Genomic DNA, 15,023 nt, shown 5'->3' on the forward strand with positions numbered 1-15,023 from the left:
AATATTATATATATATATATACAGAGTGTCCCAAAATTCAAGGACAATATTATTACAGCGTGAAACTTAAAAAGCATGAAAGAATTAAGTAATGAAAGTGCATACCATTTTTTCCGCACAGTAGATTTTTAAGTATAAATGTTTGAAGTTTGGTTAATTCTACGTTGATTAAAAGGTCATTCGTCCGTGTGACGTGCGTGCAATAGATGTCGCACACTTCGAACATTGGCTACGTTTACACCGAAAGACCTAAGGTTTGTTCGCGTCGCAAACTCCAAGATGCTCCAACACGCTCCTACATAGCTCCTACTCACTTTATCAAGTGTGTTGGAGTGAGTAAAAATTATGGTAGGAGCATATTGGAACATGTTGGAGCATGTGACGTGAACAAACCTCTATACGCGACCTATAATGCGACCCAAAATAAGTCTAGGCACCTACCATTTACACCGTAAGCGGCCTGAATACGAACTCCTTCGAATGCGATTTTTTAAACATTTAAAAAGTTTTTATTTTGAGATATGATATATGTCCATAAGCAACGACATGACATATGTCAATTTGAGATTAACAAATGATGGTAAGTCGACTTATTTCACATTATAGGCGGCCTATTTCAAATCAGGTCATCGAAAACCGAAACCTGACTTACAGCCAGGTCAGGTCATCTCTCAAATGTTTACAGTGAGGGACCTAAATAATTTAGATCGAATTTAGGGTATAGGCGGCCTAAATTCATGGTGTAAACGTAGCCACTGTCCGAACACTTTGGACGAATGACTTTTTAACCAACGTTTAGGATTAGCCAAACTTTAAACATTTATACTTAAAAAACTGTTTTGCGAAAAAAAAATGGAATGCACTTTCATTACTTAATTTTTCACGAAATTTCACGCTGTAATAATATTGTCCTCGAATTTCGGAACACATTGTATATATAACATTCATAATTTATACATTATATATACATAAATATGTATATATTTCTTTACGCCGTTTTAATTGCAATAATAAGAATGTATCAATACAGTTCTGTATGAAGAAATATATCAGTATAGTTTGTATTATTACTTTTGATGATTGAAAGGTAACGACGCTTTGTTTCTGAATGCTACATTGCACATTTGCGGTCAAATGAAAATTCTGAGAGCCAATTTCCTTGATTTTGATGTCAAAGAGCCGCATATCTACGATCGTTTCAACGTACTAATTGAAAGGCATAAATACTTAATAAAACTGGCCAGAGAACTTGCCGAAATGATTAGTTTCGTTTTGTTGATAGAATTATTTATTATCAGTATTCTTTTGTGCATAATGGGTGTGTGAATGATATATTACTTATAATTATTTTGCAAATCATATTATGTGATATATAAATTTATATTAAAAAACAAATATTTTTTTTAGGATTTCAACTTATTTTACAACTAGGTGAAAACAACGTTGTTTTAATTACAAAAAATATAATGGTACAAAGTACTTTTATAACACAGTTAACTTTATATAGTGTTATTGGCGATTATTTAAAATCCGAAATGGAGGAAATAGGGCTTTCTATTTATCAAAGCAGTTGGTACAATTTTCCTGCAAAGCTAACGAGACATATGATATTCATTATTATGTGTTCAGATTCCCCCGTCACTTTACAAGCTGGAAATTTTATCATAGTAAATTTGGTAACTTACGTGAGCATCCTGAAAACATCTCTTTCATATCTATCTGTACTTCGTGTAATGGTAAAGGTGTGAAATATAATGTATACAATTAAAAAATATAGCAGTTCTAGAAACTATAAATATATATTTATATTTATAGTTAGAACTTATCGTAGTCAGACTTATGAAAGTAGAACTTAAACATATTTTTTTTAAACACACACAGCTTTATATAAAAGAAAATGTACGATTTATACATATCATTAGAGTTTAATAGTGATTTGAATGCATAAAAGAAAGGGTGTATTGAAATGCGGTCTTAATAAAGTTATTGGTTCTAACTACCACAATCATCTGTACCAAATTAATCTATGTTATATATTATTAATACATGTACATGTACTATAGCTTATTACTAAATAGCTTAATACATCCAAATTAAGAGAATAGAAAATATTTGACGTATTGAATTACATGCTCATAATGCACAACCCTTTATCAAATAGCTATCCTATAGATAGTAAGTAGTATTTATGAGAATAAAAATTTAAAAAATTAATCATTTGCACAATGTGTGTATTTTCATTTTTGGATAGATTAAATTTCTACTATTCAATTAAAAGGATATTAAGTTGAAATAAGATATAGGACAATTAGAACTTACACAAAAGAAAACATATATATATATATACAGCTAACAGTTCGTGCAATAAAAATGGTAGTTATTCGATGAAGGATAACTTAGAAAACTTCGTCATACTATATAAATTCTTGCGCAACAATGGAAATTTTGCACGAAAGCCTAATTCTCTACGTTTTACTCTAAGAGCGTAGAGGCAGAATGATGAGCAGGTATATGTCTCCAGCTGAATAAAAAATGAATCGAAATAGAGGCATTACATCTATGTACGAAGCGAATCATCAGTCATTGACATCAGTTACAGTTATTACTTCGTCCCGATGACGAATATACGATGGAAAGACGATGTCTCGTACGCAATGACCCCCTTCAAATTGCTAACGTGGCCCATCGGCGTTTGGCCACTTCAAGTTTATAACATCTATTCGCTCTTACGATGCATCTTTGCCACCTGTTGCGTGGTATGCATCTTTTTCCATGTCAGTGAACCTTGTCGCGTGATAGTCCGAGGACATATACGTAAAACATCTCCCACATCACATCGTTCTAAACAAAACTTCGCAATGGCAATACCAAGTGCTTGACTCCTCCTGTACTCTTGGACAAACATAGATGTCTCGTTGACAACGTAAATAGTGAAATATTTCTTTCTAGAAATAACGTGAGTGGGCCGTGAATGAGCACGATCGTAAGCCCTTGGAAGTTTTGACAAACAAAATTCATTTTTCTTAAAATCTTCATATCTGTTGTTACTCATTCATCCGTAATAATATTATAGTATTCTAATTTATTCATAATACATTCTACATATATTCTATATAGTGTATTTCTCGAATCGTAAGAAAGACAAATTAAACGAATACAGAATGGCAAGCAAATTCTCACTGATCGTGTTTAACAGAATGTTTATATTGCAATTGTTGGAAGTTTTCTTCGCGTTGATTGAATTATACTCTTAGATCAAGGGAATAGTACTATCTGAGTGAAGAAAACTTTGAAAGATATACATATCGAAAGAAAAGTTTTGCTGAAATATCTAAAAATTTAGATTTGAAAATACTTTTGTTCGACTAAAATACATAAAACGCTCAAAATAGTTATATAAGATGTTCAAGCTAATTGCTCGAATGTCAAAATTTTTTGCAACGTTGCACGTCATTGAGTTTCGTGTATAATTATTTTGATGATTCAACAAAATTATTTTTAGTTTTTTATCTAAGTTTTTAAATATTTTAGGAAAATCTCATTCTTTTCGCGCAGAAGAGAGATAACATTAAATCTTTAAACATATAATTATATATTATTCTGTATCTTTAAATCAGGATGGTTTATATTCTAACATTTTTTTATACTTTATACATAGACAAAATATTGTAGCTATATTTATATTAGTTTCTAACTGTTATTTATAGTTAATATTAATAAAGATTCATCAAAGTAGAATGCAGACATATCTTTTTTAAACACATAAAGCTTTATATAAAATATAAATTTATATATATCAACAGAGCCTAATGGTGATATTGCCTTCCATCGAACTCTTCACGGACTGCAATAACGCCGAGCAGAACGTAGACAGCCTTATGTTACTCTGTTGCGGAATACTTGGTATACTGAAGACAGTATGGTTTCGCATTCACGCAAGGAATTTGACTAACAATTACAGCTCTGCTCTGAATGATTATTTCATGATTAAAAACGCAAAACATCGGGCCATTATGCGAAAACATGCTTCTACGGGAAGGATTCTCTGCTGTTTCCTAATGTGTTTTTCTTACTTTAGTTGTTTATTATACACAATAATACCTTTTTTGGGTAATGATAATAATAAAATAAATGTAACGAGCGAGACCATATTACGATATACGGTACCATCAAGATGCGCTTTGGAGTACTTCAATGCTCCAACAAACATGCATACAATCTTATGTCTCATCGAAGCTATCTCGCTTACTCTAACAAGTACTACTAACCATGGTAATATTTGCTGTTTGATATTTTCATTTATTTTTTGTGTGATGTAATATTTAGAAAATTTTATAAACGTAAAATTATATACTTCCGTACATTGGAATTTAAAAAAAATTTTTATAATGTATATTGTGCCTTTTTGTTTGTTATAAACGATATCATTACAATACGAAAATTGACATTATTTTATGATGATTATCTTCATTTAAATAATCTTAAATGCATGAAAGACCAATCAGTTTTTTGATAATATAAATAATAGCAGAATCAACAGAATCAACAGATTTTATTTAAATTAAATAAAAAATAATAGATATAAATTGTTTCAACATTACCAGTTTGGTAATATTGTTTCAATACTACCAGCTTGAAAAGGCTTATCATAAAAAATTAAGGTTATACTTTTCTAATGTGGATATAAATATTATATATATTATGTACGCAAGTAAATAAAATACATATTATAAAGATTTAAAAATATGTTTATAAAGATGTAGCATACAATACATAAAACTAAGAATGTACAATTATATAAATGTAAAAAACTATAAATGTAAAAAATATAAATATAAAAAAAATTATTGGCTATTTTAATGTAACATATTTTAATTTAATTTTATAGATAACTATATAAATAATATGTTTTCAATAATAGCAGTATTGAATATTCATATATCAATCTGTATATTAATATTACAGCATCGTATCAATTAATTTTCTATTAAGGTAACGACTCTTTGTTTTTCAACATTACGCTACACATTTGCGGTCAAGTGGAAGTTTTGAAAGCCAAGTTTATCGATTTTGATGTTACGAAGCCGCAAGTTTATAAACGTTTCCTTACGCTAATTAAAAGACACAGCTATTTGATAAGATTGGCCAGAGAACTTGCTGATACAATTAGTTTTATTTTACTAATTCAATTATCTATTATCAGTTTACAATTATGCATAATGGGTGATTATTACATCATTTGTTGTTTCGTAAAATATAGAATTACGTTATAAGGATCTACTAAACAAGTAATTTTTTTTTCAGGTTTTCAATTTATTCTAGCATTGAAATACAACGATACTGCTATGGCAGCAAAAAGTATAATGGTGCAGAGTACTTTTCTGTCACAATTAACGCTATATAGTTTTGTCGGGGACTACCTAAAATCTCAGATGGAAGAAGTAGGACTTTGTATTTATCAAAATACCTGGTATGATTTTCCCACAAAACTGACAAGAAACTTAATTTTCATCATAATGCGGTCAGAATCTCCCGTCACATTGCGAGCTGGACATTTTATTGTGGTAAATTTATCAACCTACATGAGCATCCTAAAAGCTTCTATTACGTATCTGTCTGTACTTCGAGTAATGGTAGAAATATAAAATATTAAATGTAAAATAAAAGAATTCTACAGAAACTCTAAATCGGCTTAAGATTTGGTAAGACAGAAATCAGTAAAGAAAGATGAATTTAATTAGAACATTATTTTAATAAAATTGTTGATCATAATCATAAAGCGCAAACGTCAATTGTGCCAAACCAATTTATTTTCATGTATAATATTAAAAATATACACATATTTAGAAAAACACAGTCTTTTTTTATATATTACAACTAATTCTAATCATATATCATGTCGATATTTTTTTTATAAAAAGTAATATCCCTTTCCTGAAGTTTCACTTTTACATAGTAACAGTGTGTTTTTGTTAACTCTACGAAAAAATGACAGTCTAAAGGTTAAAGACGGAAACGTTCACATTGTGGGATCGACAAATCAGTGGATGCACACATTGATTAAAAAAAAAAAAACAGAAGACTGATATGCGTTTGACAAAAAATCGTTTTTATAAGATATATGGCTATTTACAGTTTTAATCGTGAATGCATACTTATAATGCGACAATCAAAGCAATGTCGACAGCGCGATTGAAAAGCGAGCATTGAAAAGAAGACTTGATAAAGAAATGCGATGATGAGACTATTTTTGAAATTTTTGTTGTTAATCAAATGTTAAACAAGATAAAATGATACTCACGAGCGTTGTGAACATGAATTAATCACAGCCTGATTAGCACGGACGACTATTATCAAGTATTTCCAGGAGCGCGAATTATATGCTCGAAGTTTTATTCCTCCCTTGTTCAAGAATATTTCTGAGTTTTCCAATCCCCGATAATAAATTAAAACATTCGATCAGCTAAACGGTTAAACAGTCGTTTATTTGTTGTCTTTTGTCTATTATCTTGCACTTCTCGCAAATGATCAGCTGATATAAAAGTCGTGCTAGCGGCCGATCAGCTGTTTTCGTCGAACGACTCTAGCTTGATGTTGCGAGCGTTCATCTTGTGAATTTCTTTTACTGAAGAACTTGAAATAAAAACATCGTTCAATGCCTAGACAAGTATTGATATTTTCAAGCGATTTAGAACGTTCTAAATCTAGATAAAGAAAAAAAATCGACGTTTGATGAAAACTCGTATAATCAATTTCGGACAATAATTAATTGATATTATATAAAATATTAATTGCATATTTCTAATATAATTTTTCTAGTTATATACTTCTAATTATACAGGATGGCCCATATAAAGTGTTACAAGCTATTATCTCTAAAAGTGTGTGTCAAATGACTAATATGTTCAGACAAAAGTTTTACGACTTTGAGGAGAGCATAAGATGGTACCATTTGTTGATCTGGGTAACGTTGTCAAAGTGAGAGCAAGGCTACATCGAATTTTTTAAATGGAACCCCCCATTTTTATTACATTTTCTTGTAGCTTACCTCGAGGTCTTTTCAAAACACTATAATAAAATATTTTTTCATTAAGTATTTTTCGAGTTATAAGGCTCGAAAGTTACAGTACAGTCGGCATTAGCATTATGCAAATTATCCGACCGACGGTTAAAATCTCTTGAATGTTGTTCAGGATCATGTCCTGGATAACATTTGTCAAGATCAAGGCCATTGAAGATTATTCCTCTTATTTTTATTTTTGCACTAAAAATTCATTTTTACGTAAAACTGAAAATAAGAGGTACCTTCAATGTATGTTTGTATACATTGGATTCTCTATATTTGTAGTATAATTATGCCTTTTCAAACATTTTATACTTTAAACCAATGAAGTCTCATTATTATTATAAAAATAATATTATAAGACTAAAAAATATCTTTTTATGAGTATAACATTTTGAATATTTTGTAATAATATTCTTTAAACAAAAAGTTTAATTATGCTTGTAAATCAACTTATTTCAATTAAATCTTACATCAAAATTGAGAAAAGAATTTTTAATACAAAGAATTACTTATGATTTTCTGTTATCTTCGTAAATTTATCTTTGCAGATATACTTCTTTCGGATCTTCAATACATTCTCTAGTCACAAATTTCGAGATGATATAAAGTAAAAATTTATTTCTTCGTGATAAAGTTTCGCAGTAAGACGGGGTAAGTTCCCTGACCTATAATATGAGAAATTGACATGTGCTTTATCATTAAACTGTTAGACCAATGACACGTATTTGAGCTAAGTTTTTCCAAATTACATACAATGAATAGTCATTTCTGCCATGCGTGATGGCTGCAAATGTGCAAGGCCACAGGAACGTTCAACATCGGGGTGCATAGTGAAATATGCTCCAATCAATAATGAATGAATGCATAAGCTGCGTTAGCTAGTGCTTACGTTCGATGACATCGTAATCCTTAACATGCGAGGATGGCATCATGCAAAACATGGAACAAAGAAATGTCTCGCGAATTTTCTCTGTATAAGCGAGTAATGTGGCCGCTCGGTTCATGGCCTTTAGATCATGGTAGAAACTTTGCAAAATTGCGTGCGCTGCTTCTTATACTCACACAGGTAAATTTAAATATTATCTAATTGAAAGTTATTTAGTTAAAAATAAAACCGTTTTATTTATTAATATATAATTTATTCTATCGCGCGAAATGCATATTACATTCTTTTAGATAAATAAAATATATAAAAAGGTTTTTTTGATAAATAAGGATTAAATATAAACTTTTGTATATGTCACAATCAAAGTGTTAATTAACTCACTAGTCAATGTAAACTTATTTATGGTAAAAATGTATACATTTATTATAGTAGATTACAGTAAGTGTATACATTTACTGTATATTTTCGAATTAACGCGTTGATTGTGACATAAATAAATATAACTCAGTAAATACAGAAATATTAACGTCATAATCTTATAATTTTATATTCACAATGTAATCATTATACTATATGTGTTACATTACATTTACATTGTTGAGTGTGAAATTATAGCACTAATGCTATATTATTTTTAGTTGGTGCTTAGTGGGAAATAATGTTTTTATGAGTTTTAACATCTTTCTTAATTTTCGATAAATTAGATAGGGCTGACATATACATATATACGTCAGCCCTATCTATGTGTGTGTGTGTATATACATACATACACATACCTACTTATGGTGAAGTATAACATGGGGTGTGTGATATCCTACATATGGTTCTCCATGTGGGGTATCTCATATCCCTTGTTATACTTTACCGAATTTCTACGAACCAGATGGAAAAAATCAACGAGGTTGGACTTTATCCATCTGGCTCGCGTAAGATTAAAATAGAATAATAATAAATTCTGTGCCGTTATTGTTTATACGTATACAACAAATAAAATTTTCTAATAAAATATATTCTTTCCTTGGCAAAAATAAAAATCAGAGCGTAAGTCGAATGTAAAGGCAGAGTAAGAAAAGTGTCAACGAAATTTTTAGAAAGTGTAAATTGAAACAGCGATTGTTTACTTTTTAAACGCTGTTCCAAAAAATTCATGCTTTCTAAAAGTTTAATTGATACTTCTATTACTCTTAGTTCACATTCGACTTACGCTCCGATTTTTATTTTCAGTAATCTTATATTCTTTCATATATTTATTTTATATTGACAGACTACGATGATAGTTTATATAGGCGTGGACATTAGTTTTCACAGCAATGTCACTTTGGTTATGGTCATCGATCATTTCATATTAGGGTCATGCGCGACTTTGACTATCGTAAGGATAGCGATGATACGGTTGCATCGCGACAATTTGTTAAAAAACCTTGTTAATGCATCGAATGACTGGACGTATATCACAAAACAGGATCATCGACAAGTCATGTTTCGCTACACCAACTTAGGCAGATTTGTCTTTTTCTTTCAAATTGGTTTCTCGTATTTTGCCATTATGCCGTTGATAGTTGAATCACTTTTATCCTTTGCGACGATGCCTTCAGAAAACGTAACATTAACTGCAAAATCCGAGAAAGAGATGCGAGCAATGCAGCTACCTCTAGAGATGATCTGTCCGTTCGATGATCAGATCGTTTGCTTCAGTATGTGTATTCTTCAATCTATTCAGCTGATCAGCACATGCGCGGGGTATGTTGGCAGTGATGTTTTCTTCTTCGGTGTTTGCATGCATCTTTGTGGACAATTGGAAGTGCTCGGCCAAGAATTGCTGCAGTTTCACGAAAGAAAGAAGAATGGTTATTGGAAACGAAGTAAAATGATCACACTGATCGAGAGGCACTGTTTGCTTCTGAATCTAGCCAAAGACATCGTTGCTGTACTTGATATCATTTTGATTGCTCAGCTGATTCTCCACGCTATGTTTATATGTTTAATAGGTAATTTAAATTTAAAGCACACATCCTATATTTCTGTCTTTCCAATAATTCTTTATCACAATATGCTCACCTTATGTTCAAATATTTGTTTAAAAAAGAATAATAAAATTGATTGTTGAATACAAAAATAGATAGTTATATATCGGGTATTTTTTAGGATTAATGTTTATTGAATCGTTGATAAATAGTGATTTTGTTCTTGTCATGAGAAGTATAAGCTCTATTAATATAGTGATGATACAGCTGTTCTTATACAGCTATATGGGAGAAACTCTGTCATCAAGAACGCAAGCAATTTCTCATGCCATTTATTTAAGTAAGTGGTACGACTTGCCTACAAATATTCTGCGAGATGTATGTTTCATAATAGCTCGTGCTAATGTACCCGTTCGTATAAATGTTGGTAAATTCTATATTATGGACCTTGATAGTTTCAAAAATGTTTTGAAAATCTCCGTTTCTTATTTTTCTGTATTACAAGTTATGGTTGTTTAATAAATATTGTTAGGAAATATATTGTTAGGTTATATATGTATTAGTATATATGTATTATTATATATATATGTATAGTATAATTATATATGGATTAGAATATATATATGTATAGTGTATATATATTTGATAAAAATTTTAATTTCACTTTTTACATTTTTGACAAAATTATACTGTCGATCAAAACACTTTATTCACCTTTATTTTGGAGCTCGTCTTCAAGGCATTATTTCATCATTATTTCATTATTAGATATAATATTATATATTATTAGGTATATATAGTATATTCTTTACTTCCCTGAATAGTGTCCATGTAATAGATACTGCCAATAGATGGAGACATGGAGAACTGAGTTTATTTTCTCGTAAATAAGAATCATAAAGGGTAAATTAATGCACTCATCAATCATCTACAATACACGGAATAAGAAGTAAATGTAAGAAATTGACCAATCACAGTCGATTATTTTTCTTATATTCGACTGTTATTGATCAATTTCTTATTCTTACTCCGTGTATTGTAGACGACGCATAAAAGACGCAGTATTATGTGATCTTTCACCAGTATTATAGTAAAATAATTTTTTTTTAAGTCGAGTCTCCAAAATAGGATTCTCATCATGAAAGTAAAGCCATGTTTCGGTATACTGCCAATACTGAAATTATGTAATATAAACAATATTTTTATTTAAATTGCGTTTTTTGCAGGGATGGGAAGTAACTCGTAACTTGTAACGAAGTTACAGTTAGAGTTACCTTTTTTCAGAAACTGTAACTTAACTTCGTAACTTTTTTCCATCCGTAACTTATTAGTTACACCTTTTAAGTAACTAATTTAATAGTTTTTTTTTATAGTTACTTTATACATTTCAAATTATTTGTCAATTTAGAGTGCGGTAGTGTCCACTTGGCGCTACAAATGTTTCGAAACATTTCATTGATTACAATTAGAAGAAAGAAATTTAACTATAAAGCACTCATTAAACTCTTGTATCTGTTTGGTCTATATTTTTAGATCTAATGGAATACACCACAATTAAATGCAAGAGCGCTCAGTGAACAGTTGTAGTACTAAATGTACCTGATCACTGAGTGGTTGTTTTTCTTTAGTTTTCTTCAAAGTCTTTTTCTTCAATTGTCCTAGGTTGCGTTACTCAGATGACCCATTCTTGTTTAAGTGAACAACAAGGGTAAAACGATATACGAAGGCAGTCTGGTAATGTTTTTGAACGCAGCCTTAATGATGTCGATGTTACTCGTGATGTTTTGCTAAAAATTCTAAGGAAATAAAAATACTTAAAAGTAACTTAAAAGTAATTGAAAGTTACTTTTTCAGTAACTGTAACTGTAACAAATTACTTTTCAGAATCAATAACTTGTGATGGTAATTAATTATTTTTTAAGAGAAAAAGACTGTAACTGTAATTAATTACTTTTACAAAGTAACTTTCCCATCCTTGGACTTTTTTGTTTGAATTTGTTTATAACTAAAAGTATATTCATAATTGATGAAAATATGACTAGAAGATATCATATAAAATGATAGTCCAAATTTTTGGAAATATAAATTATATCTATGTGCATATTAATAAGTTAAATATTAAGGAGCATTAAAAATTTTGAAAAAAAAATAGTACTTTGTCCCACTGCCCTTGTACAAGGGTCAAAGGGACTTTATATGAGAAACTGACATATGCTTTATCATTAAGCTATTAGATCAATAACACGTATTAGAGTTAGGTTCTTACGAATTACATATGACGAATAGCCATATTACTTCCTGCCATGTGCGATGGTTACAAATTCGTAAGGCTACAGGAATATTCAACGTCGGGTGCATAGCGAAATGCGTTTCGATCGATAAGTAACGAATGAAAGTATGAACTGCGTTAGCTGGTGCTTACGTTCGATGACACCGTAACCCTTAAAGTATACGGTGTATAACGTCACGCAAACCGTAGAATAAAAAATATTGCACAAATTTCCTCTCTAGCCAGTAATGTTGGCTACTCGATTCATGGCAGTTCGATCGTGAAACTTTGTAAAATTGCGCGCTGTTTTTTTATAGCGCGCAAATAAATCTAATCATCAAAATATGTTTAACAATTATCTAAATTGTTGTTTTTGATAATATAAATGATAAAGTTATGCAGGCGAAAGTTATTTAATTAAAAGTGAAATTGTCTTATTTATTGATATATTATTTTCTCCGATATACATAATGCCCCAGAAGGACCGCTAAATATTTCATGTGTAAGTAGACCGGACTAAACTAAGTCAAAAAGTCCTGTATTATTTTCGCAATAGTTAACGACTCACACAACACATGGACGTCTTTTGGACGTCCTCTGTATGTCTCAAAAGTCCTGGTTATGTCCTGAACATCCATAGGATGTCGCAGGGCGTTCTGCTTTTAACGTAACTGCGATAGGATGTCTATAAGACATCCGAAAAACATATTCGGGACTAGATCACAAAATTCAATATTACGTATGTTTAATATATTTCTGATATACATTATGAACATACATTTGAAATTCGAGTCATGATGTTCTTTACTTTAAATAAGACATTTGGAAGATGCCGTAAGGATAATCAATTAAATGTCTAGAGAACGTCTGTTGTATGTCCCGGGAATGTCCGCTATATATGTCCATATAAGCGTTGAATATTATTTTTATCATAATCATTATTATTATTATTATTATTACAATTATTGTCAATATTGAATTGTCAATATAATGATATGTTGACATACAATCATAATAACAGTATAAAATATGTATATAAAATTAATTCAGTATTAAGTAATTAATTAATTTTATTTTTATAATAATTACATAATCACGGTCATTATATTAATACTAAATAATAATTAATTAATACAATTACATTTTCTTAAAATACAATTTTTCAATTTAAGCAATTATAATAATAATAATAGCTACTGCTTGTAAAAAAATATCTGTGTAATTTTTTGATCGTATGTGCGATTAGAAACTTGTTTAGTAAAAAATGATATTCTATTATAAAAATCGTAAATTAATATTTCTGTGTTTCAATGCTGTTTTTATATTACAAAGCATTACTTGAGAATATGATTATGAATAACACTATTTTTAATGACAAATGTCATTTTTTACTAAACAAATTCGTAATCGCACAGTGCGCAATACCCAGAGAATGATAATGGAATCGACATCGATTCGATGTCGATTCGATATTTACTCAATTATGATTTCTCATTGGGATATGTCCAAACAATATCCATAAAAAATCTATTTTATGTCGTAATAACATTCATTGAACGTCTAAAGGCGATACATTGTACGCCTACAAAAGATGTCCGCCAAACGTCATCAGGACATCATTAGTATGTCATCTGGACGTTGAACGTCCGAACGAGACGTTCTATGGACGTCCTGAGGACATTCATGTGCTGTGTAGGAAGATATGTAGTTGAATTATTTTTTTAGATCAAAGGAATAGTCCTATCTGAGTGAAAAAAACCTTGAAAGATATACACATGGAAAGAAAAGTTTTGCTGAAAATATCTAAAAATTTAGATCTGAAAATACTTTTGTTGGACTAAACTACATAAAACGCTCAAAATAATTATATAAGATGCTTAAGCTAATTGCTGGAATGTCAAAATTTTTTGCAGCGTTGCACATCATTGAGTTTTCTGCATAATTATTTTGATGATTCAACAAAACTATTTTTAGTTTTTTATATCTAAGTTTTTAAATATTTCAGGAAAATCTCATTCTTTTTTCGCGCAGATAACATTAAATCTTTAAACATATAATTATATACCATTCTGTATCTTTAAACCAGATTGGTTTATATTGTAACTTTTTATGTTTTATACATTGACAAAATATTGTAGCTATATTTGTATTAGTTTGTAACTGTTATTTGTAATTAATATTAATAAAAATTCATAAAAGTAGAATGCAGGCACATCTTTTTCAAACACATAAAGCTTTATATAAAATATAAATTCATGCATATCAATAGAGACTAATGCTGATATTGCCTTCTATCGGACTGAAATAACGCTGAGCAGAACGTAGACAGCCTTAAGTTACTCTGTTGCGGAATACTTGATATATTGAAGATAGTATGGTTTCGCATTCACGCAAAGAATTTGACTAACAATTACAGTTCTGCTCTGAACGATTATTTGATGATGAAATGACATTATACTGACGTCACAAAATGATGTCTAATAAAACCTATGGTCACTTTTTAGTCACTTGACGTCATTTGTACAAACATGACTTAAATTCGACGTCAAAATGACAAACTTTGCTATCTGGGTACGGTACAAAAATAAATTACGTAATTTATGATCCCGGGAAAAAATGAAAGAGATCTAATCATGTATGATTCGATAAAATGAGATACAATGAAATATGAAATTTAGTTAGAGTCAAATCTGATTGGATACAACTTTATTTTGTTAGATCTGCATGACCAGAACTGATCAAATCCGGCCAGCCATGCTAAGCTATAATCCGATCTCACTAGATCTGACCATTGCTGTTGGTCAGTATAAAATAGCAGATCCAATCAGATCTCTTCCG

General features: G+C 30.1%; 2 protein-coding genes across 2 annotated transcripts in view; both read left to right on the forward strand.

Annotated features, from left to right (window-relative positions):
* The window catches only part of LOC108730078 (uncharacterized), a 7,234-nt gene extending 1,589 nt beyond the window's left edge, over positions 1 to 5,645 (forward strand). The window contains exons 3-5 of the mRNA XM_018459565.1: positions 3,804 to 4,050; positions 4,993 to 5,223; positions 5,305 to 5,645. Coding sequence (XP_018315067.1) covers positions 3,804 to 4,050; positions 4,993 to 5,223; positions 5,305 to 5,645 — 819 coding nt within the window. The remainder of the gene's footprint in view (positions 1 to 3,803; positions 4,051 to 4,992; positions 5,224 to 5,304) is intronic.
* A 2,343-nt stretch (positions 5,646 to 7,988) lies between these two features.
* The window catches only part of LOC108730079 (uncharacterized), a gene marked incomplete at its 3' end in the record, with an annotated part of 36,334 nt that continues 29,299 nt past the window's right edge, over positions 7,989 to 15,023 (forward strand). Inside the window, exons 1-3 of the mRNA XM_018459567.1 lie at positions 7,989 to 8,132; positions 9,217 to 9,940; positions 10,098 to 10,294. Of these exons, the coding sequence (XP_018315069.1) occupies positions 7,989 to 8,132; positions 9,217 to 9,940; positions 10,098 to 10,294 (1,065 nt within the window). The remainder of the gene's footprint in view (positions 8,133 to 9,216; positions 9,941 to 10,097; positions 10,295 to 15,023) is intronic.

This window comes from Mycetomoellerius zeteki, unplaced genomic scaffold (assembly GCF_001594055.1).
Source record: "Mycetomoellerius zeteki isolate Tzet28-1 unplaced genomic scaffold, Tzet1.0 scaffold838, whole genome shotgun sequence".
NCBI classification, from domain to species: Eukaryota; Metazoa; Arthropoda; class Insecta; order Hymenoptera; family Formicidae; genus Mycetomoellerius; species Mycetomoellerius zeteki.